The following is a 22,442-nucleotide window of genomic DNA, read 5'->3' as shown; positions in this document are numbered from 1 at the left end:
GCGCAGCCCGAGCCGCGGGCGCCGGAGCGGCTGGCGGCGCGGCGGGCGGGAGCCGGGAGCCCCGCGCTCGGGCGGGCGGAGCGCAGCGCGGGGACGCGGCGGAGCGGGGCCTGCGGCTCGGCGGGGGCCGGCAGACAGGTGTGCGGGCGGCCGGGCGGCCCGAGCTCAGGCGGCTCCAGGCCGGGCCCGCGGTCCGGAGCCGGGAGCCGAGCGGGGACCCCGCGCCCGCAGCCCAGTCCCGGCCCCGCCTGTGCTCTGCCTGGCCGCGGGGTGCGGGGATCACGGCCGGGCCGGGCCACCCGAAGCCTGTGTTGGGCCGGGCCGGGCCGGGGTGGGTGGGGGCCCGCCCGGCCCGCCCATGGGCTCAGGATGCCGGTGCGGAGGGGCCACGTCGCGCCGCAGAACACCTTCCTGGACACCATCATCCGCAAGTTTGAGGGCCAGAGTGAGTGGGGGAGGGGGCCGGCGGGGAGGGGGCTCTGGGGGCAGGCCGAGCTCTCCCGAGTGTGGATGGGGGGCGTGCCCGGGCCGTGTGCATCCGGTAAGTGCGAGTCACTGGGGGGTGGGGTGGCCCTAAGGCGCTGGCCAGGGGTCGCCTGGGCAAGGCTTGGTGCTGGGGGCCGTGGGCTTGGGGCCAAGGGGCCTGGTGTTGGGGCGTGTGGCGGGAGGCTCAGGTCACACTTCCAGGATCCAGGAGTGTGTGTGACACCCTGAGTGTACAGGGAAGGGAGGTGGGATGGGAGTGTTCAGGTATCCCTAACTCTGGGTGCCTGGATGTGCATGGGGCTGTGTGGGTGCAAGGACAGGAGAATGTATGTGGCCCAAACTGTGGGACCCTCAGAGGACGGTGCATGTGGCTGTCTTGACTGTTGTGAGAAACGGAAGGCCAAGCAGGTAGGGTCATGCCTAACCTGCTCTTGGGTGTGTGGGGTGTGTATGTGTCACCCACGGGTTCCACCCTGCATGGGCAGTGGGGAGATGTCTTTGACAAGGCTACAAACTGTGGGCCCTGGGATGGGAGGGGTCACGAGCTGAAGCTGGGCTTTGAGGGTCTCACAGGCTTGATGCAGTGTCCCCATATTATTGATTTTCCTGTCCTGAGCACCTTTAAGGGGACTAGAGCACCCCTAATCCTGGCCTGGTAGGGGAGGCTTCCAGAAGTGTCCCAGGCTAGGTGAATGTTCTGGGCGTGGGCGTTTGCACCCTCCCGGCATGCGTGTGTCTGTCCCTAAGGTTGCATGTGCCATGGTGGGTGTGACTGCCAAGGGCCCTGGGAGTGGGGAGTGGTGACATTCCTTGCCCATGACCCTGTGAGCACAGGACAGCATGTGCTTGTAACCGTGGTAGGGGGAGGGAGGGGTCAGTTCGATGGGCAGCATTGTCTAAAGCAGAGGAACGAGATGATCCCGAGGGGGAGGGCCCGAGGTGGCGGCTTTTCTTCCCACAAGCTCCAGGAGGCTGTGTAGGCACAGGAAGACCCTGGGCTGGGATCTGGGGGCCTGGCTTCTGGCCCCACCTCTGCCACTGACTGCCATGTGACCTTGAGTGACTTCCCAGTTGGAGTCTCAGTTTGCACATCTGGGAAGGAGGGGGCCCCCAAAGGGGCCTTTCAGGTCCCTTCTGTCCCGGTATTCCAGGAGCTCATTGAAGAGGGTGGGGGTGGGGCCTGCCTTCGAAGAAACTTGCTCTTCTCTCTGGCCTGGAGTGGGGGCCAAGTGGTTTTTTTCTCCGAAGCTGGTGTGTGGCTGGTACCCTGGGCTGCCTTTCAGGTGGAGATGGAGGCCAAGTCAGGGGTCTTGTCATGTGACAGGGAGCCCTGACTCCTGGGGTTGATGGCTGCCTGCGAGTTTTGGGGGGCCTGGGGAATTGACCTAAAGATGACCCAACTTCGAAAAGTAACTTCCTGGAGGCCAGGGTAAGGGAGGGCCAGGAAGGCAGGAGGAGGCCAGATCCTGATGGCCTCAGCCTGCCTCAGGGAGCTCTTGCTGCAGCAGCCTGGGCCTTGTCCATGGGATTGCCCAGAGCAGCAGCCTAAGGGCTGTGCCCACTGGGAAGGGAGGGGGCAGAGTTCTGACTGCTACTGAAAGCCCCAGCATTAAAGGCCAAAGTGGCCGGAAACTTCTGTGTTTATAAGAAGCTTTTATCCCTGGAGCATCTTCCCTGGCACAAGCCAGGGCTGCTGCCGCCTGCCCGCTGCTCACCTGCCAGCCTGACTCCGGGAAGGCGGGGAGGGGGTGAGCCAAGGCTAGCTGAAATGGGTCCACTGGGGCACACTCCTTGATGGGGCCAAACTGAGGCAGGCCTCACATCCCTGGGGAAGGTCCCCTTTCCTGGGTCTGTCTGCTTACAAGTGGGTTACTGTCTCAGGCCCCTCCCTGGGCTTCAGGTATTCCCAGGGTTGGGAGTTGCAGGTCTCTTTCCTTGCTTCCTATGACCTTGGGCTTCTGTCTGTGACCCTCCGCTTATTCCTTCACCTTCTGCCAGACCTAGGTTCAGAAGACGGCTCTGTGATTTACAAGTTGCAAGCTGTGGGTATGGTTCTGAACTTCTTCTGAGCCTCACTTTCTTCATCTCTAAAACGAGGATAATGATGCCTCCCTTACGGGGGGTTGACAGAGTGTTAAGCGAGAGAAAGCGGAGGGGGGGTACATCCTTGCTCCTCTTTAGCGCGCCCACTCCCCAGCCCCTGACTGCCCTTGGAGGGGACACGGAAGTTCCGGGAAGTACTGACCTGGAAGGGTCTGCAGACACTTGGGGGAGTGATTTCCTAGGGACCCCCGGGCTAAGGAGTGCTCAGGGAGCGCCCCACAGTCTAGAGAACGGGGGTCAGGAAGAGAAGCCAGAGGAGCCGGTGCAAAGAGAAGGCTGGCCGCCATCTCTGGCCCTTCCCAGGATCCCTCTCCAGGCCCAGTGTTTATTCCTCCGCCGCGGCTGCTGACACGCGTTGCTGACACCCGCCCAGGCTGGCCCTGGCCCCGGGCGCTGAGGGGGCGGCGGGCCGCTGGCAGCTTGCCCGGGGGAAGCCAGGCAGCCAGCTCGCGGGCCGGGCGGGGGAAGGGGTGCGCCACTCGGCCGGGCCACCGAGGCACCTGTGTCTGGGCACAGCTGCGTTCGCCCCCTACTGGGGGTCCCCGTCCCCGCTGTGTTCCCTGGAGTGGGGAGTCCCCAGGCGGGCGGCTGTGTGTGAGAAGAAAATGCGAGGAAGGGCTGGGAGCCCCCTGCTCACGTGTCCGCTCATCCCCGCCCCCCAGGCCGCAAGTTCATTATCGCCAACGCTCGGGTGGAGAACTGCGCCGTCATCTACTGCAACGACGGCTTCTGCGAGCTGTGCGGCTACTCGCGGGCCGAGGTGATGCAGCGGCCCTGCACCTGCGACTTCCTGCACGGGCCGCGCACGCAGCGCCGCGCCGCCGCGCAGATCGCGCAGGCCCTGCTGGGCGCCGAGGAGCGCAAAGTGGAGATCTCCTTCTACCGGAAGGATGGTAGGCGCGGGCCGGGGCGGGGCCGCGGCGCGGGGGCGGGGCCGCGGGGCGGGGCCGAGAGGGACGACGGTGGCCATGGGGGGTTGGGGACCGGGACAGTGGAATGGGGGCGGCCCGGGAATGGCCGGAGTCCGGGAGGGTTCTTTGAGGTCGTGACCCCAGCTGGGGCCATTGTAGAGGGCCAGGTGGGAGGTGCGGCTGAGCGTTGGGGCTTCAGGGCTGGGTCTCTTTACCTCACACACCCTGGTGGGATGGTTTTCTGGGTGGCCAAGGGGCTGCTTGGCTGTGTGGGTCTGGCGCCTGTGGTTCCTTCCTCCCTGGGCAGATGTGGACACGTTGAGCTAGGTGGGCTGGAGTTTGACGGGGCCAGGATGGTAGGTGCGTGCGTGGACCGAGGTCGTACAAGGTCGGGCTGCAGGCTGGGCACTGACCTCCTGCCACAGGCCTATAGCTATCCTAGGGCAGCCCCTGCCAGGTGACTGGTCTGGGGAGATGTCACGGAGGGCGAGGTGGGGGAGGGCTGCACGATTCTGGTTCGCTCTCTGCTGCCCCTCTCCTGCCCCCTCTTTCTTCTGCACTTCAACTGCACCTGGCAGGAGGTGTGTACCTCTTCCCACAACTTTAGTTCCCTTTGTCTAATCTTTTGAGCATCCAGCCCGCCACCCCCTCCTGTGCCAGGTGTCTCTGCTCAGCCACCGCTCCCAGCCCAGCTGCTCTGGGCTTCCGGAGAGCGGATAAACAGAGCCCTGGGCGGGGCTGCTTCCAAACCGCTCCTGCCCTGGTGGGGCGGGCTCTGCTCAGGGAGGACAGTGCAGTAGGGCTTTGGGGGGCCTGCAGGTATTAGAGGGCTGGGGAGGCGGCTACAGAAGGTGCCATGGGCCTGCCCATGGGTGCCCAAACCCTGCTACTCACCATTGGGTATCTGACAAGCGTTTATTGAACCCTGTCAGCCATGCACAGTGCTAGGATCTTGGAGATAGAGCAGTGATGGAGATAGAGAGATGAGGTTCCTGCCTGCAGGGAGCTTCCCTGCTGTGGACAGCACTCTCTGTCTCCCCCCCCCGGGGTAGGCCAAGTAAGCAGCAGCTCCTGTAGGCCGCTGTCCCTGTCCCTTGGAACCTCCTCTACATGCTCAGGGTTGGCTGAGGTTGCCCTGTAAAGGCTTGCATCCCCCAATGGCCCTACTTTTCCAGGCATGCACAGCCTGTGACATCACTGGACAGCATTAGAGGGGGCACTGTCGTTGAGGCCTTGTGGAAGAGAGTTTGCTCACAGCAAATGTGAGTTCTGGCTGAGAGGCAGGGACTGCGAGACAAGATGCACACTCTGAAGGCAGGGCCTCCTGTCTGGTTTTTCACTGGTGTCTCCCCAGAACCTTAATCAGAGCAGAGCTGCTCCTACGTCTGCCTGGCTGTCTAGTGCTAGCTAACCTTGGTGGGTGGCTTCTGAGTGCTGGACACCGGGCTGAATGTTTCTCTTACATTATCTGATGGAATCTTCACAACAACCCTAGGAGGCGGATACTATTTTTATCTCCATTTTATGGATGAGGAAACTGAAGTTTAGGGAAATTAAGAAACTTTCCCAAAGTCACAGTTAGAAAGTGGCAGAACTGGGAATGGAACATGTTTGTCTGAGCACAGCCCTGCCCACTCTGCTCTCCTGTCATATATTAAGAATGACACCAGATAGTTACAGCTATACCTATATACTGCATATTACTTTATGTACAATTTTATTTTGAAAGTTTGCAACTGTTGGTGTAATGAAAAGAACATGACTACATAAATCCTGGGTTCAGGTCTGACACCAGCAATGATGCAGTATGGGACAGGTTGGGTACTGCCTTGAGCCTGTTTCTACTTCTAGGGTAATGTGCCCGCTCCACTCCTTGGCCGCAGGGGCCTGAGGGCTTCAGTCTTCGCTGTAGTGTGTCTGGGGAGCTGGCCCTTCCTCCTGCCCCCGCTGGTTCCTTTGGGAGAGGTTGGCCACGGAACCCCTTCTGCAGAGGTGCTATCGTGGAATCTGGGTGACCTTGAGGATCACTTAATCCAGCGCACTTGAGTTACAGATGGAGAAACTGAGAGGCAGAGGTCCAGTTACCAGCGAATCAGTGGAGGGACTAGAACCCAGGCCCCCCACCCAAGCATGAGCTCTTTCCCCCCTCCCAGTTACTTCTCCAAATGGGCCCGTGACCCAGAAAACCCTATGCCAACCATCTCTGCCTGCCCCCTTCCCTGCTCCCACCTAGTTTCCATGGGGATCAGGTATCTCCTGTTGGCCAACAGGCTGGCCTTGGCCCTCAGGTCACATAGGTCCCCGCTTGTCCTGGTACTTGAGGCCTAGGATGCAGACAGATTTCCTCCACCTCTCCTCCTTCTGCCTTGAAACGCTCAGTCCCTTGGGTAGATCCCCGTGGCCGGACCTGGGCTATGTGTGTGCATGTTGTGCGCTCACACCTTTGTGCCTCGGCAGAGTAGGGAGGCAGAAGTGAGGAATGCCAATGCCACCTCTTGTTTCTGTCCAGTCTTTTGTCAGGGTCTCTGCCTGGGCCAGCCAAGGGGGAGTGGGTCCCTGGGCTTCAGCCCCAGGAAGGTGGGTGGCTGGGAAGGAGGCGGGGCCTTTCACTGGCAGGCGCCACTGCCGACAGCTGTGCTGTGTCGGTGCCTCTAGCTCAGCTCTGTGCAGTATCAGGGCCTGGAGCCAGACAGCCCCATTATTTAGTTGCTGGGACTCCTGGGAGGTGGGGAGGCCGGACTGGGGGGCTGTGGGCTGGAGAGAGAGACATGAGGTGCCAGGAGCTCACTGGCCCTGTGTCCATGCCCCTTAACGTCATGGCCAGGATTAAGGTGGAATTGGGAGCAGATCCCAGCAGCGTGGGGCTGGCAGGCAGTGGCATCCCTGGAGTCCTGGGGCCTCCCGTCAGCAGCAGGTGCTGCTGGTGCACACCTGTGTTCCCGCGTCACCATGGGGGTGGGCTGTGGGTCCTTCCAGCATGGCTCCTCCTCACTCACTCCTCTCCTCTGCCAGGCCTCTGCTCTCTGTCTCTTGCGTTCTCTCTGCTCTTTGTTCCCACCTCTCTGAGCCCCGCCTCCCACCGCGCTCAGCCTGTCTGCTTGTGCCCGGGGTCTCTGTTCCTTTCCTTCTCCCCATGTCTCGGCTGCCTGCCTGGTGACTCTCTGTCCCCTTGGTTTTTATCTCCTTCTCCCTATATCTGTCTCTCTTCTTCCCTCCTTTCAGCACCCCTGAGCTTTCTACTTTGCCTCTCTCCCTCTGCCCTGGCGTCCTTCACCTCTTTGGGCTCCATCTCGAAGTCTCTGTCCAGCTCCCCATACCTCTGCCTGTCCTGGCCTGGTCTCCATGCTCCTGTGTCCCTAGGAGCCTGTGCGTGGGTGGAGATGGGGGTGTCTCTAGAGAAGAGTCTGTCGGCTTCTCCATTCCAGCTGCAGGCTGGTTGCTATGGTAACAGGGTCAGAGGGCCCCCACTGTAACAGCTGAGCTTTGGGCTGGGGGAGGGGTGGAGATCAGCGGGCCAGCCTGCTCCCCAGTGCCCCCAGTGCTTGTGGGGAGCCAGAGCCCCAGAGATGGCCCTACACACACTGGTCTGTGGCCTGCAGACTCAGACCCCAGCTTTTCAGGGGCTTGTGCAGGCATATCTGGCCTCAGTGACACTTCACACATCCCAGGCCATTTCCGCGTCTTCTCCCTGTCCCCTGAGAGCAGACTTCTCACTGCGACACTCCCATATCCCCTCTTCTCCATCACGGCTGACTCCTCCCCCAGCTCAGACACCCACGCCCTCCGTCCTCTCCAGGCTGTGGTCCTCAGGCCCCCAGAGCCGCATCAGTCTGGGTTGCTGGTAAAGCAGCCCCTGGGTATTTTGAAGTTGGGCAGGCAGGTCAGACAGAGGCTGGTGCCTAGGTGTGTTCTGTGTCCTTGAGATGTGAGCAGACCAGAATCATCCCCAGAGGAACAAGGTTAGACACAGGTAGCACTTTTCTCAGGGAGTGGAAGCCATGGGGGGCGCTCCGTCCACCTTGGGCCCTTCCGGTCACGGCCTGGGGCAGTGTGGAGTTAGCAGCAGGTTAGAGCACCTGTATGGGTGGCCAGGAGCAGGCCACTGGGCCCTGCCTCAGAGCCAGCTGCATCCCCCACCTAGCATTTTCCCTGTGTGGCTCCAGGGGCTCTGGCGGGTGGGGGTTCATTCCTGAGAAGGAACAAGGTGCCCTGGCCTGCTTGGGGGTTCCTGTCTCAGCCCCACCCCGAGGTGAGGCCGGCCTACCAGAATTGAGGGGTGTCGGCCACTCCTGGCTGACTCTGGAGTCTGGAGAGTGTTGGGAGGGTGGCTCCTCCATGTTGTGTCTGCTGTAGCCCCCGGAGAGGAGCTATGTAAATATTTGCGCAGAGAGGGCTGAGATGGGAGTAGAGTTTGACGGTGGCCTTGGTCTCTGGGGAGGGGGGCCGTGGGCAGCAGGAGGGCCAGCGTCGGGGGTGAGATGGGCTGAGACTCAGCCTCTGGTGGTGTGACTTGAGAGGTTCCGAGAAAGCCCTTTCACGCTTAAGCATCTCCCCCGAGCGTGCCTGAAATGCCTCCATTAGAGAACCTTTCTCTTGGGCTGACACTGAGCCTTTTTCTTTAAAAACACATTCTCTCTCGTCACCCCTCCTCCGTATGCAGGGAGAAATGTGGAAATATCTAGCCCTTAGTGTGAGGGAGTGTAACAGAAACTTTCCTCCCTGATCTGGGGGGCGTGGGGGCCAGCTGGGACAGGTGGTGAGTATGGGAGAGGCTCTGGGTGAGCTGCTGGCCCCCTCATGTCGCCTCCTGCCCTTAGCCCAGGGGCGCGTAGAGATCTCCACGCCCTAAACTGTGGTTGGCCCTCTCTCTGTGAATGGGCCTCTCTCCGTTTTGGTCACATGTCTACCAGACTAGAAGCACCTTGAGGGCCAGGCAGTGTCTCCTCCTTGGCCCACCATCTCCTTGCTCATAGTCTGTGTGTGATAGCCATGTCCGGCTTCCCCACTAGACTGTAGGCTCCGAGAGGGTGGAGAGCAGCCTGTCTGTTTTGTTCTCTGTTGCATCTGTGTGTCAGGTGCCTAGTGAGAGCTCAGTACATGCTTGCTGAATGAATGAATGAATGAATGAATGGGGAGGGTAGTGTGCAGAAGTCCTATACCGGGAGTCAGAGACTTGGGAGTGATTTCTGGGTCAGTTAGACTTGCTGTGTGACCTTGGGCAGATTGCTTCCCACCTCGGGGCCTCCATTTCTCCCTCTGTGGAAAACCTTAGAATAATAGAATGCCAGGGCTGGGCGGGGACTTAGAGGGTGGGGGCTGTCAGGGCCAGAGGAAGGTGGGTCCGAGAGAGGTGGCCTGAGGTGGCCACTGAGAGAGCTGGGAGTCCTCCAGCCCTGTTATGTGTGAGGGACATTGTGGGGTACAGGGAAGGCATCTAGGGATGCTCAGCCTCCCCCTACTCAGAGGCCTGGGCTGGGGAGCAGAATGGGGGCAGGGGCGGTGGCAGCTGCACCAGCACACACTCGTGGTTGTGACTACACTCAGAGTTGGCAGGCTGGGACGCAAACTTTATGGCAGGTGATTGTCACGGCCCTCTGATAGGTAGGCCTCTTTGCCTTCACTTTGCAGGAGGGAAACCAGCTTAGAAAGGCTAAGGGGACTTGCCCACGTTTACCTAGCTGGTGGGTGCCTGAGTGGGAACCCGAACCCATTTTTCCTCTTTCCACTCCAGAGCCCTGCCCAGCACGGAACACAACCACACAGGCTGTCTTACCCCCGAGGGCCCTTTTGGGGTGTGATGGGCTCAGGGCCCCAGGAGACTTGGGCTCTGAGAGCTGCACTTCCTCGTAACACCTGTCCTCCCGGCTGCTGCTGGGAGAGGTTCCGCAGATAAGGTTATAGATGCCAACAAAGCAGCCTCGAGTGCCAAGGCTCGTTCTGTTTGCCCTCAGGCAGGGAGTCACCCAGGTGGCCACAGGTCCTGGCCACCCAGGGCCTCAGCATCCCTGTTCCCTGGGGCGCTGCTCTGCTTGCCCTGTGCCCTGCCCACGACCCCTGCCTGCCGCTCCCTCTCCCTTCCCAGGCTTCTGCTGGCCCCAGCTCCTGCCTCTCTCCCAAATCATGGAAACCATGATGTTTGTATTATTGTTTTTTTCTTCTTTCGTTTGATTTTTTTCCTTTTTCTTTATCTCACTCCCCAGTCCCATTACCCTCCCCTTAGGCAACCATTCAAATGTACTTCCTGTGAATGTGTTGCTTGCATATGTTCTTGCAAAATGTGTATTTTGTCTGGATGCATAGGTTTAATTTATGTAAATGATATTGTGCTATGTCTTGTATTCTGGTGTTCACTTTTCTTAAACAGGAGTATGCCCTTACGTACATCAGGTTGTTACTTGACTTCTGGTCTGTAGCTTCATGTTCTGTGGTGTGTTCCCACCTCATTTTCTCCACCCTGTCTCCTGGGGAGGGCCCTCCAGACTGTCTCCATAAATCACGCTGCAGCAAACATCCTCATCCGTGGCCCCTTTTGGACTCGTATGAGGATGTCTTTAGGATGCATCTCTAGGAGTGGAAGCGCTGGATCGCACGGTATGTGGACATTGATTTCAACCACGTACCACCAGGTTGTACCTCAGCCTGGCTGCAGCCATCATTGCGGTCCTGAGCAGAGCGCTGGGTCCCTATTCCCTCACATGGCTGCCACACCTGGCAGCATCCACTTTTCTAATTTTTGCCAGTCTAACTGGTGAAAGTGATATCTTGCTGCTCTGATTTGCATTTCTTTGATTTTGCATGAGTCCAAGCATCTCTCTCTTTTCTTTTGATTTTGAGGAAGATTAGCCTTGAGCTAACATCTGCTGCCAATCCTCCTCTTTTTGCTGAGGAAGACTGGCCCTGAGCTAACATCCGTGCCCATCTTCCTCTACTTTATATGTGGGACACCTGCCACAGCATGGCTTGAGAAGCAACGTGTAGGTCTGAACCTGGGATCTGAACCAGTGAACCCTGGGCCGCCAAAGTGGAACGTATGAACTAAACCGCTGCGCCACCGGGCTGGCCCCCCTGAGCATCTCTTGATAGCCTTTGGGTTCACTTTCCTGAAAATCGCCCACTCAGATCCTTTGCTCGCTTTTCTGTTGAAGCTGCTGTCTTTTGTTCTTATTGGTTTGCAGGAGCTGCTTGTGTGTTCTAGAAATACAGATGCATCCAGTTAAGCATCCGATGTGTATTCTGGATATTAATTCCTGCTGAATCAAGATATTGCAAGTGTCTTCTCCCATTCAGTCATCTGTTAAATTTATTCAAGAAAGATACTTAATTTTGATACAAACAATTCATGGATTTTTAGCTTTGTTTGTGCTTTTGAAGTTCTGTTTAAGAAATGCTTCACCATCCTGAGCTTGCAAAGGTCTACACTTTCTTCTATTAACTTAATTGTGCTACCTTTCTCATAGGTCTCAAATCTATCCTGAGCCTACCTCTGTCTGTGGTATCAAGTAGGGATCAGGTTGTATTTTTTTCCGTGTTGTGAGCCAATTTTCCCAACACATCTAGTAAACAGCCTGTTCTTTTCCATTGATTGGTGGGGCCACCTTTATCATAGGTTCATTTCCCATATATCTGTGGGTCTGCCTTTGAGCTCTCTGTTCTGTTCCAAATATTTGTCTGTTCTTGCATCAAAACCACATTAAAAAAAAACCTATAGCATTCTGTATATCTTCGTTTCTAGAAAGGCAAATCTTCCCTCTCTGTTCTTCTTTTCAAAGGCTGACATAGGTATTTGAAGACCTCTTCTTCTTTATAAACTTTAGAGAAAGTTTATTGAGTTCCTGGAAGGAAAAACTCCACTAGAGTCTTGATTGGGATTAGATTGGTTTTATAGATTAACTTGGGGGAGAATTGACATCTTTATAGTATTTGTCCCAATCCAAGAGGCTAGAGTGTCTCTCCATTTCTTGGATCATTTCTGTATCTTTTATTAGTTTAAAGTTTTGTTTTATTTTTTTCCCTATAGAGGCCTTGTGCATTCTTGCTCAATTCCCAGAGACTTTATAGTTTTTGTTGCTATTATGAAGGAGATCTTATTTTTGACTACCTGTTGTAATAGTTTTATGCTGGTGGAGAAAAATGCTATATATTTTGTGGGCTGATCTTGTATCTGGCAGCCTGGCTGAACTCTCTTATTAGTCTAATTGTTTATCTGTTGATTTTATTGGTTCTCCTGGGAGATGATTCTATCATCTGCAAGTAATGCTGGTTTTCTCTGTTTACGTTTGGGTCATTGTCATATATTTTGATGCTGGAATGTTCCATCTGACTCTCCAAGAGGCTTAGACATTCACTTGTATTTGTCTATCGGAGTGTTCTGGTGTCCTGTGAGGTAGACGGCTCTCGGTTTAATGATTGAGAAGCTATGGCTGGCTAGGTGACCAATGGGAGAGCTGGAATTGGGATGGGGGATGGGGTTCTCTCAAGGCGTCCCCAGGCTCTCTGGGGTGTGCTGGGAGCCAAGATGGGAGCACAGTTCTAGAAGCTTGCAGAGCCCTGGAAGAGAGCAGGGGCCCTAGAGTGTCCCCTGGCTGATTGTAGCTCTGGGTGCCCTAGCTGCCCTGTGACAGGCTGTGTGGTGGTCACAGTAAGGGGGGCTAGTAGGTGGCTGAGGCTCAGAAATACCACACCTGTGAGGGTCCTGCTCTGGCCCCCTCTCCTGGATTCCTGGGTGGTCAGCCTCCATGATCCATGCTAACTTGCTAACTGTTGACCAGATTTAATAGCACTTCCGTGAAGGATACCACCTTGATTCTCATGGTGGTTCTGACTGCTGTCTAGCCTCAGGATGGGTTTGAAATGGGCAGATTATGTTGTGAAAGGACAGTCAGTGTCCCTGGATCTGAAAGGGAGCTTAGAAGGTGGGGAGATGTTCCTGTCCACACCCGCCATAAGCACAGGTCACCACCCTGAATCCACGATCGGTCCTTCGACTGCTTACCCAGTACCTTCCTGGGAAGCCAGCCCAACCCTGGCCTCAGGGCTCCGACTCTGGGGGAAAGGAGGATGCTCACCCCGGAAGTCAGTGTACAATTATCTCCTAAATCAGGGATATAGTTTTAGAGGAGTTCTCAACGAGAAATATCCGTGTGGACCTGATCGAGCAGTCAAGAAAATGTTTGTAGAGGGGATCCTGCAGGGCCTAGAGGGATGGGAGGAGTTGGAGGGAAGAGGAATGGGGGCCGTGGGAACAGGAGGATGGGATGAAGCTGGGGTACCCCGGGGGGCAGGCACTGAGGCCAGGCTGCTTGGGACTCGGCATGTCTGTGTGTCCGGGCATGGGAGGCCCACCTGGGAGGGCAGGCTGAAGGGTCTGATGTGGTTGGGAACAGGGGATTCTGAAGGATTCTGAGGGGGATAGAATCCAGGAAGTAGGAGGAGAGAGGTAAAGTGTGGTGACCTTGGGGAGGATGGGGATGAGAATAGATCCAGGAGAGAGAGCAACTTTGCCCCATCAACATGGCCTTCTTTCCTCTTCCAGGGCTTCTGGGGAGCACGGAGGGGCATGACTCCCAGTTTATAGACAACAAGGCTGTGTCGCTGGGGGTCAAGTGGGGCTGGGCCCCAGAGCTTTTCTAGGAAGAGCTCTTCTCTTGAGGCCTTCGCAGTGGTCTGGAAAGATGGTGTAGGGAAGCCACATGCCGTGGGTTTGGGTGGCGGTCGGACGACTGCACAGGTTCCCCTGAGGCCCTCTGTAGGGCTCTCTAAATCCCTGGGAGGTGTCAGGCTGGAAGGGCTGGTGGAGGTGTCTGTCTGGAGGTGCTCCTTCTGTGGAAGTTGGAGGCTGGATTGGGGCTCCCCAACTCCTGCCCTGCAGTGGCCGTTCCCAGGGGAGTCTGCATCAGCTTCTGGAGGCAGGAGCATAGGATTGGTCTCTCTCTCTCTCTCACACACACACACACACTCACATGCACACTTGAGCACGTGTACTCATTCACTGGCTGGCCTCTCAGGCTCACCCATTCTGTCCCTTGGGCCTGCAACGTCCCTGGCCTCCCCTAGGCCCCCTGGCTGCCCCTAAGAGTGGTGTTAGCGACATGGTGGCCCCCGGCCAGGAGCAGCTCCTGCTGCATCTTCCTGTCGCCGCCACCAGGCTAAATATAACCTGACACTGCACAGCCCTGGGCTGCTGCGGAGACAGCCTCTCTGCCTGGGGGCGGACAGGGCCAACTGGAGCCCCAGCCTCCTGCCCTCAGTGTGACTTTGGGCCCAGATCCTCCTGCCGGGAGCGAGGCAGGGAGGCAGCCAGGGCAAGGATGGCTGCCTCCCCGAGGTCACCTTCCCTGCAGGGGCCCGGCACCCTGCCTCGTTACAGCTCTTGGTGCTTCCGCAAGGCCATCTGTCATCTCGTCTGGCACCCAGGGCGGGAATCACTTGTCCCTGCAGTACCCACAGGGAGTATGAAGCTCAGAGAGGTGGGTGACCTGCCCACAGTCACACAGCAAGAGCCCCGCTTCCTGATGGTTGAGGCAGGTGAGCTCAGCTTCCCAGGGCTCCTCCCTCTGCCTGGGTTATTTTTTCTTCCTCGTCTTGGGCTCTGAATCGGGGTCCTGTTGACTCCTTGGCTCAGGGGGGCAGGTGCTAGGCCTGTCTTGTTTGTGTTGCCCCAAATGCTTCATATGCAAGTGCTCGGTGGATATTCATGGGGTGAAGAGAAGAGCCCCGGTGAAGGAGCTGTGACGACACCTAGTCACAGATGAGTAGCCAGAGACCGTGGCCTGGGGAACTTGCCCAAGGACGCTCAGGGTCGCCTGCAGGCCTCCCCTTTCCGTGAGAGATAGGGTCTGCCCTCGCTAAAGCCTAGTGTGGCTCCTGCCTGGGGCCCAGCTGAGGCCAGGGGTGCCCAGAGGTGGGAAATTGGGTTTGGCCCCTGACCCTTGGATGCGTTGGGATACTGTGCAGGGACGATGCCCCCAGGTGCACTACTGGGCGTGGGTTGGCACCATGTGAAAGCAAGGCAGCATTGTGTTCTGATGACGGTGCCCTTCCCTGGGGTCAGGAGGAACTGTACCTGTGGCACCTGGAATGTGTCCAGGTCTGGCTCTTCTGCAGGGTCCCTCCTGCTGCCCCTCCTCTTCTCCCCTCCTCAGTGACCTGTGGGGAGCTGTGTGACCTCTGGAGGCACAGAGGGTGTGAGGTGTGTGGAGCCTGTCACCGTATGGCTATCAGGCAATGACTGCCTCCCCTTTCCTTCTCTCCATCCCCACAGGGCCCAGGGTGCCCTGAGCCCCAGGAGGCAGGCACAGCCTTGGCACCCAGCCTCCTCACCCCAAGCCAGGTGTCTTCAGCTGGGGCTGGGGTTGATGGGGTGTGAATGGGTGTTCTTTGACATCAGCCGCATGAGCCAGGTGGCCCCTGAACCTCTCCATTCCTGATACTGGCCCACCGCCTCTCCCTCTCCTCCTCCTCCCGTTTATCAAGACCTCCCCTGGGCCCGGCTCCTGTCTCATGCATCCCCACAGCCCCACGGGTTGGGCGTGATCTCTCCGGTTGCAGATGAGTGCTCTGAGGCTTGGGGATGGTAGGTGATATGCCCAAGGTCATTCTGACAGAGTGAGCAAAGGCCACCTGACTCCACGGCCTGGGTCCTCCCCTTAGCGTCGGGTACCCCACAGTCTTCCTGTGGCAGGGCGGGGTCCTCTGCTCCCCTCCTTCCCCAAGCGAGCGCTCCTGGGGCTGGCTGCCTCCGGAGAGTGGGCCGTGCCTGCCACGGAGTGGCTCTCGGAGGCACTGCAGCCTTGCCCAGCTGGGCCGGTTAGCCTCTGCGCCTGGGGGAGCTGTCCTGGGGGCGGGGCAAGGGCAGAGGGAGAAGAGGAGCAGAGGGCTGGGCAGGGTCTGGGGGCAGGTTGGAGTGGGGCTGGTGGAGGGCGAGGCGCTCTTCTATGTGTGCAGTGCCAGCCCGCAGCTCCCGGGAGGCAGCTCAGCTGGACTCATTTCTTCCCTGCTGGGAAGTTGTGTGATGGTCAGAGCCCTGCCCTCCACAGGCTGTGGTTTGCTCTGTGCTGATGCCCGGCTGTCCTTGTGCCCCGCCTTGGGCCTGGATGACTTTCAGCTGCCATCAGGGACCCACACCCCACATAATCCCAGCCAGTAATGGGATGGGGTCTGTTGGCCCGTCTGGCTGAAGAGCTGGGGGTGGGTGACGTGGCAGCTCACGGAAGACCCAGCCGACCCGGCAGGTGGTGGGAGGCAGAGCCTCAGAGAACACTGGCTGACTCGGGGCCACCACTTTCCTCCTTCCACGTCCCCTTGAAAACAGCAGCTGAAGCCAACTCCCCACTCTGCGCAGCCATCAGGCAGGGCTCCAGTTCACATTTTTGGAATAACCAGGGCTTTGACAGGGTTATTTGAAAGGAAAATTCCTTGAATGTCAAAGGGAGAGGGCCAAGGGGGCTCCACAGGCGAGTGAGTGTGTGTCTGGGGAAGGGAGTGGACCTGTGTCGCCACAGGGGCTGATTCTGGAGTTTCTGCAGCCTGGCAGGGGGCGAGGTGGCAATTTGGGATGCCAGTGTCCTGGGATTCTGGGCTGCAGAATGAGACTCTGGCCTCTCTTGCCGAGAAGCCTGAACGGAAGGGGGCATGGAGGGCCGTGGCCTCAAGTCCAGACTCCTGGGGCCGTGTGCGGGGCAGATTCCCAGGCCATCCAGGAGGTTTGGGCTCCTCTAGCTTCCAGACTCCGGAGTGGCCTTCGCTCACTCTGTCAGAGTGACCTTGGGCACGTCACCTACCCTCCCCAAGCTTCGGAGCACTCATCTACAACCAGAGAGATCACATCCACCCCGTGGGGCTGTGGGGATGCATGAGACAGGAGCCGGGCCCAGGGGAGGTCTTGATAAACGGGAGAAGGAGTTTCCCAGTGAGGAACAAGGATCAGGGGCCTGGAGTACTGGAATCCTGGGGTCAGGTGTTGGGGGTCTTCAGAGCTAAGGTTTCCTGGTCTCTGGCCTCTCCTTAGTCCTGATGAGGGCCAGTCCGTGTTCAGGCCGCTGCCGGCCATCACCATATTAGGGCATAAACTCTAGGCGGGCTGTCTGGGTGCCAAACGGTCTCCAGCTGGGCCCGGCCCCCTGCAGCTCCCAACACCACAGCCATACTTCAGCCAGGCCATGTCAGAGGCCGGAGGTCAGGGGAGAGGAGCAGCTGCTGGAGGGAGACCCAGACAGAGCCCCCCAGCTCAGGTCCTGAGGGCCGAGCCATGAGGGCCTGGGATGCGGTGAGTGGAAGGGCTTAAGGGTGGGGTGGAGAGTTCCTGGCCAGCCCCTCCCCTGGTCCAGCCCTGTCATCCCAGTGCCATCCTGTTTCCCTTGATTTCAGAGGATCTCTTTCCACAAGATTTATCCCACAGCTGTTAGAATTGCTAATCTGCTTCCCTCTCTCAGCCTGCCCCCAGCATATCTTCTCAGAGCCTGGCCAGCATCTCCCAGGAGTCAGGCCCTTCACGCCTGGCCCGCTGAGGCTGATGCTGAAGCTACTGCCCCACTTGGCAGGGCTCAGCCCCCAGGGCCTCGTTGGCAGCATCAAGCAGCAGCCCCAAGCCCCTCCAGATTGCTGGCCTCTCCCTTGACTCAGTTCACCACCGCCACTTCCTCTCCACCCCTCTCCATCCTTGACCCTCCCCCACCATCCACACTGCCCCTTCACTAACACCACCAGCCAGTGCCTGCTCCCTGCTGCCTTGTTCTAGGTGTTAGGCCCTTCAGAGGGACACAGACACTGGCGAGTTAGGCCCCTGCAGTTCAGAGAAGACAGATGAGGACAGGGGCAGCAGCAACAAGGAAAGAAGTCTCTACTCTGGGAAGAGAGGGAGATGAGAGACATGCCTGGTCCCCATAGGGTCCACAGAGGAGGAATAGGATGTTAATGCATCTTTGAGGGTTTCCTCTGTGCCGGGGTTCTGAGTTGGGCCTTAGGCAGAGCCTGAGAGCATGCCGGGTCTCTTTCAGATATCAGCAGAGAGAGGGGTGAGAGGGCCGTGCACCGGACAGGCAGCAGAGGCAGACTGGGTGTATTCGGCCTGGTGGGCTGACCTCACCTGGTACAGGGGCTCTGGTGGGGAGGGAAAAAAAAATCAAGGACACAGAGAGAAAGACAAGGAGAGGCAGGGATGAAAGATCTAGAAGCAGTGCTTCTCAACTCTTTGGTGAAGGATCAGTTTTCTTTGTTTCTAATATATCACAGACCAATGCTCGTGTGAAATACAGAATCACATACTTGGAGTTGTGGCGAGGCCAAATTGCTCTAAAGGTTTTGAAACTCTTGCTCTTGACATCTGAACTGACCTCGTTGTGGACGGACAGTGCAGTTGGGTATCGTGTAGAGAGAGTGAAGGCAGAGACTGGGGTCACTGCCAACCCGTCTATAGCATTTGGTGCACGCCAGGCATTGCCCCAGGCCCTGGGCATATGTTGACTTATTTAATCTTTATAACTCACGAGAGAGGAATTATTATCGTTCCCACTTTATAGATGAAGAAATTGGAGGCACAGCGAGGTTAAATAATTTAGGAACAATGCATAAATGACTAAGCAGCAGAGCTGGGATCCGAACCCAGAGATCCTGGGCTTAAAGTCTGTGGGCTTAACCATCAGGCAACACTGCCTCACATGAGGGAAGGCAAAGATAGATTGAGAGGATGGGGAAATGAGATGAAAAAACAAGGGAGGAAGAAAGGAGTGTAAGCCACTGTAGGGGAGCATGCAGTAGGGAGAGAGGGCTAGAGAAACGACAAGGAGAGCGAGGCGAAGGGAGAGTTTTGAAAGCAGCAAGCTGGAGCAGACAGATTGAGGCCAGAAACTCAGTCTGGCAGGCACACAGCAGGAGGAGGGTTTGGGGCAGAAGATCCTGTAGCGGAGATGGCTGGGGACTGTGTTTAGGGGCCGTGGGGGAGGCACAAGAGGATGGGCCCCTTCAGATTTCTGCTCTGCCCACCGAGGGGCCCTGGTGCCACAGTGGCCGTGTCCCCCACTCTGCAGGGAGCTGCTTCCTGTGCCTGGTGGATGTGGTGCCCGTGAAGAACGAGGATGGGGCTGTCATCATGTTCATCCTCAACTTCGAGGTGGTGATGGAGAAGGACATGGTGGGGTCCCCGGCCCGGGACACCAATCACCGTGGCCCCCCCACTAGCTGGCTGGCCACAGGTAAGTGCAGCCGGGCTGTCTGGCTGGCGCAGGAATATATAATCTTCCTTCCTGGGGCCATGAAGCCACCCAAGGCCAGTGCTCCGCAGGAAAGGGTGCGGGAGGTGCGGGTCCCTTCAGGGGTTGGGGAGAGAACACTGAGGATCTGGCCCAGGCCCATCTGGCTCAGGATGGACATACAGGGGTGGAGTGACAGACTGAGCCCAGATTCACAGGTTCTTGGGGCAGGATGACGCCTGGTTTCCTAGTCTTACCTGCTTGGGTTCCCACCACAGCATCCCAGGGAGTGGTCCTCTCTCCAGCCCCAGGGATGGGGATTCACCCTTCCCAGATGGCGTTGCCACTTCGGAGTGGCTCCCTCTCCTTGTCAGAAAGCTCGGTCTCCCGTGGACTCAGCTCTCTGTCTGTGAAGTTTCTGCCTTCTGGTCCTTGTTCCTGGACTGGCTAGCTCCCTGCTGTGGCCTTGGCTAATTGAGAAGAGGATTTGAGGGGAACGTTTACCGTGGCTGGAGACGTGGAGGCCTCACCTCATCTCCCTGTGACGCAAAGACTCAGACCTCTTGACTCCATGGCCTCTTTTGGTTTAATTTTAGTTTTTCCCTCAGAGTCATGGCAAAAATTGCACCTCTTGTTTTCCCAGGCTCTAGAATGGCGGTGTTAATAACGCCGGCCCCACCTTTGCACAGGTCCCCTCTGCAAGGCAGCAGGGTATGGCAGGAAGGCTGTGGCATCACTCCCCTATTCAGATGCAGGCCCTGCCGTTAACTGTGTGACCTTCTGCAGGTCACACAACTCATTTATAGCTACATTTCCTCATGTCTGAAATGGGGATAAGGATACCCATCAGTGCAGGTGTGAGAGTCAGGGATGGTTTGTGAAAAGCCCACCTGATATGTGGCTCAAGAAATGGTGGTTTGTTATTGTTAGAGCCTTAGATAAGATTGTATTCTAGAATCTTTTTGAGATTGGAGTTCCGTGCAGTGGGAGCGGGGGTGGAGGGGTGCCAGCTGTCAGGGCTCCCGTTTGCCTTCCTTCCTCCCCTGGGTGGGTGGCTGGGGCTCCTGCTCCTAGGCTTGCCCCTCCCTGGCTGCTCTGCTGGCGGTCCTGTGGACTCGCACCTCTCCTCTCCCCTCCTCTCTCCCTGCAGGTCGGGCCAAGACCTTCCGCCTGAAGTTGCCTGCGCTGCTGGCCTTGACAGCGCGGGAGTCGACAGTGCGGCCAGGTGGCGCGGGCAGCACGGGGGCCCCCGGGGCTGTGGTGGTGGACGTGGACCTGACGCCTGCGGCGCCCAGCAGCGAGTCGCTGGCCCTGGACGAGGTGACAGCCATGGACAACCACGTGGCGGGGCTTGGGCCGGCGGAAGAGCGCCGCGCGCTGGTGGGCCCCGGCTCGCCGCCCGCCTGTGCGCCCATCCCGCACCCGTCACCCCGGGCCCACAGCCTCAACCCCGACGCCTCGGGCTCCAGCTGCAGCCTGGCCCGGACACGCTCCCGGGAGAGCTGTGCCAGCGTGCGCCGCGCCTCATCAGCGGATGACATCGAGGCCATGCGCACCGGGCTGCCCCCACCGCCACGCCATGCCAGCACAGGTGAGGGCCTCTGGCCACCCTGGGAACTGCCCCAGCACTTTCGCACCTGCCAGGCCTGCCCCGTTCCGGGACCTCAGCTTCCTCCCCCTCCACCCTGTCCTGTGTGCCTGGGAGATGGAAATCCCATTAAGCACTTATTTAATCTGGTTAAGCAGGCTTTTACTCCATTAAATGTCCATTCATCCCACTACATCCTTCCACTCACAGAGCCTTTGCTGGCCCCTGGCTCTGGGGTTCTCCCAGGACAGCCTGGAGCAGGGATGGCCATGGGGAGTTTGAAGGGCGGGAGAGACATCTGGGTCCCTGCCACCACCTGGTCCTCTGGCAGGCTCCCAGTACCCGCTGAACAGACCTTTATGGAGGATCGTCTCCTCTGTCACCTCATAGTTGCATCATGGCATGCTTCGATCAGGTCGGGAGGGGTCTGGCCTTGCTTGTTTTCGGTGACTCTGCCCCAACTCCTGAGCTGGCCTCATTGACACACTGTACCTCATGACCTGGCACATGCAGGGCCTGGTCTCCACCTCAGCTCTATGTCGTCGGCCTGACTGCCCTTCGGCACCTGCCTGCTGCCCTGACCCTGCTTTCCCCTTCACCCCAGGGGCCATGCACCCCCTGCGCAGCGGCCTGCTTAACTCCACATCAGATTCGGACCTCGTGCGCTACCGCACCATTAGCAAGATTCCCCAAATCACCCTCAACTTTGTGGACCTCAAGGGCGACCCCTTCCTGGCTTCGCCCACCAGTGACCGGGAGATCATAGCACCCAAGATAAAGGAGCGGACCCACAATGTCACCGAGAAGGTCACCCAGGTAGGTGCCCAGACCCTGGCTCTCCCCTCAGCTTGGAGGATCTTGGAGGAGGTGGAAGTGGGCTGTGGTCAAAGGTGGGGTGGAGGGGTCCAGTCAGTGAGGGCCTCTTGAGGGTGGGCAGACCTGCTGGCTGGGGGTGTTAATTCTGGAGCTTGGATGAGGTAGAGAACAGTCTGGGAGGTCCTGGAGAAAGGGAGACTGGACGGGAGGTGGCCTTGGGACACGGCAGGTCTAGAGGACAGGTTGACGGGGCACAGGGAGGACAGTGCAGTTGAGGCTGGGCACCTGAGACAGTCAGGGTGGGCAGGAGAAGTCAGCCACAGGGACACAACAGGGCCTGCTCACAGGGTGTGGGGAGGGGAGCAGTGGGGGCAACCAACAAGAGGCCTCAAGTTAGAAGGGGCCACAGAGGTCAAGGTCGGGGGTCTTGATTCTTCTAGCCCAAGGTGATGAGCCAGGAGGAGAGTGGGGGCCTGGTGCTAGGGCCAGGATGGCCTGGAGGTGCACACCCTTTCCGTAAGGCACAGGAGAGGAGGGTTGCCTTCCCACATTGTGAGGGGAGGGTATGGTGGTGGGGGCACAGATATGGGGGGATGGAGGGATCAAGTCCGTGAATCCTGGGCCAGAGGGGACTGCCAGCCTTTGGGGGCATTGCCCAACACTGCCCGGTGGCAGGGCCAGCCTGGTCTCCTGCCCCCTCCTGGCAGCCAGAAGGCCTGCACCACCCCACTGCCCAGGCCATCCCAGCTCCTCCTTTGCATCCTGACGGAGGATCAGGAGTGGGAATCCCTGCAGTCAGGGAGAAGCCTGGGACAGTGGGGGCTCCTGTCCCACACCTGCTGCACCCCAGTTCCCCATGCCCTCTCCTGCCCCGTCCACAGCAGCTCCCCAAGTTGGCCTGAGGAAGGGAGCTGCCCGTTTGCTTGCCCCGCCTGCCTCCTCGGCCCTCCTCCTGGCCCTGCTCCCACCGCCTCTGGCTCCCTGGGTCCCTGCCAGGTCTCCAGCCCCTTGGCCTTGACTCCAGAATGTTCCTCCACACCCGAGGCCCTATATCTGGCTGCCTCCCCCTCACTGCCTCCCCCCCACCGCCTCTGTCTTGTTCCCACCTGGAGCCCTGGCATCTGCCCTGCTCCTGTGCCCGCAGCATGTGCCTGTTGTGTTGTTGTGGTCTGCGCGTGTGGGTCTATATGTGTCAGCCTGTGCGTGTGTTCCTGGCTCTGCCGGTCAACGGGCGGCCTCTCCATCTCTGGGTGTCTGTCTGACTCTGGCTGGCTGGGCACTGGACTGGCGGGGCGGGGGTGTTGGGGAGACCATTAATCTGCGGTGACAGTCCGGGCCGCCGGGGAGGGGGAG

General features: G+C 58.5%; 1 protein-coding gene and 1 long non-coding RNA gene across 8 annotated transcripts in view; one reads left to right on the top strand and one right to left on the bottom strand.

The window, feature by feature from the left end:
- Positions 1–22,442, top strand: part of KCNH2 (potassium voltage-gated channel subfamily H member 2) — a 33,488-nt gene continuing 11,046 nt past the window's right edge. For 2 of the 7 annotated variants that reach the window (XM_070264251.1, XM_070264252.1), the window contains exons 1-4: positions 16,629–16,764; positions 18,524–18,688; positions 19,836–20,276; positions 20,878–21,089. In XM_070264251.1, coding sequence (XP_070120352.1) covers positions 18,586–18,688; positions 19,836–20,276; positions 20,878–21,089 — 756 coding nt within the window. In that variant the 5' untranslated portion in view covers positions 16,629–16,764; positions 18,524–18,585. 7 annotated transcript variants of the gene reach the window in all.
- LOC138923852 (uncharacterized) lies at positions 5,192–6,934 on the bottom strand. Its single transcript, XR_011438042.1, has 2 exons — positions 6,818–6,934; positions 5,192–5,562 (listed from the first exon to the last, which is right to left on the bottom strand). It is a non-coding gene; the product is annotated as an uncharacterized lncRNA (long non-coding RNA).

This window comes from Equus caballus, chromosome 4, assembly GCF_041296265.1.
Source record: "Equus caballus isolate H_3958 breed thoroughbred chromosome 4, TB-T2T, whole genome shotgun sequence".
Lineage (NCBI taxonomy): Eukaryota > Metazoa > Chordata > Mammalia > Perissodactyla > Equidae > Equus > Equus caballus.
This window is presented reverse-complemented; position numbering and strand designations above follow the sequence as displayed.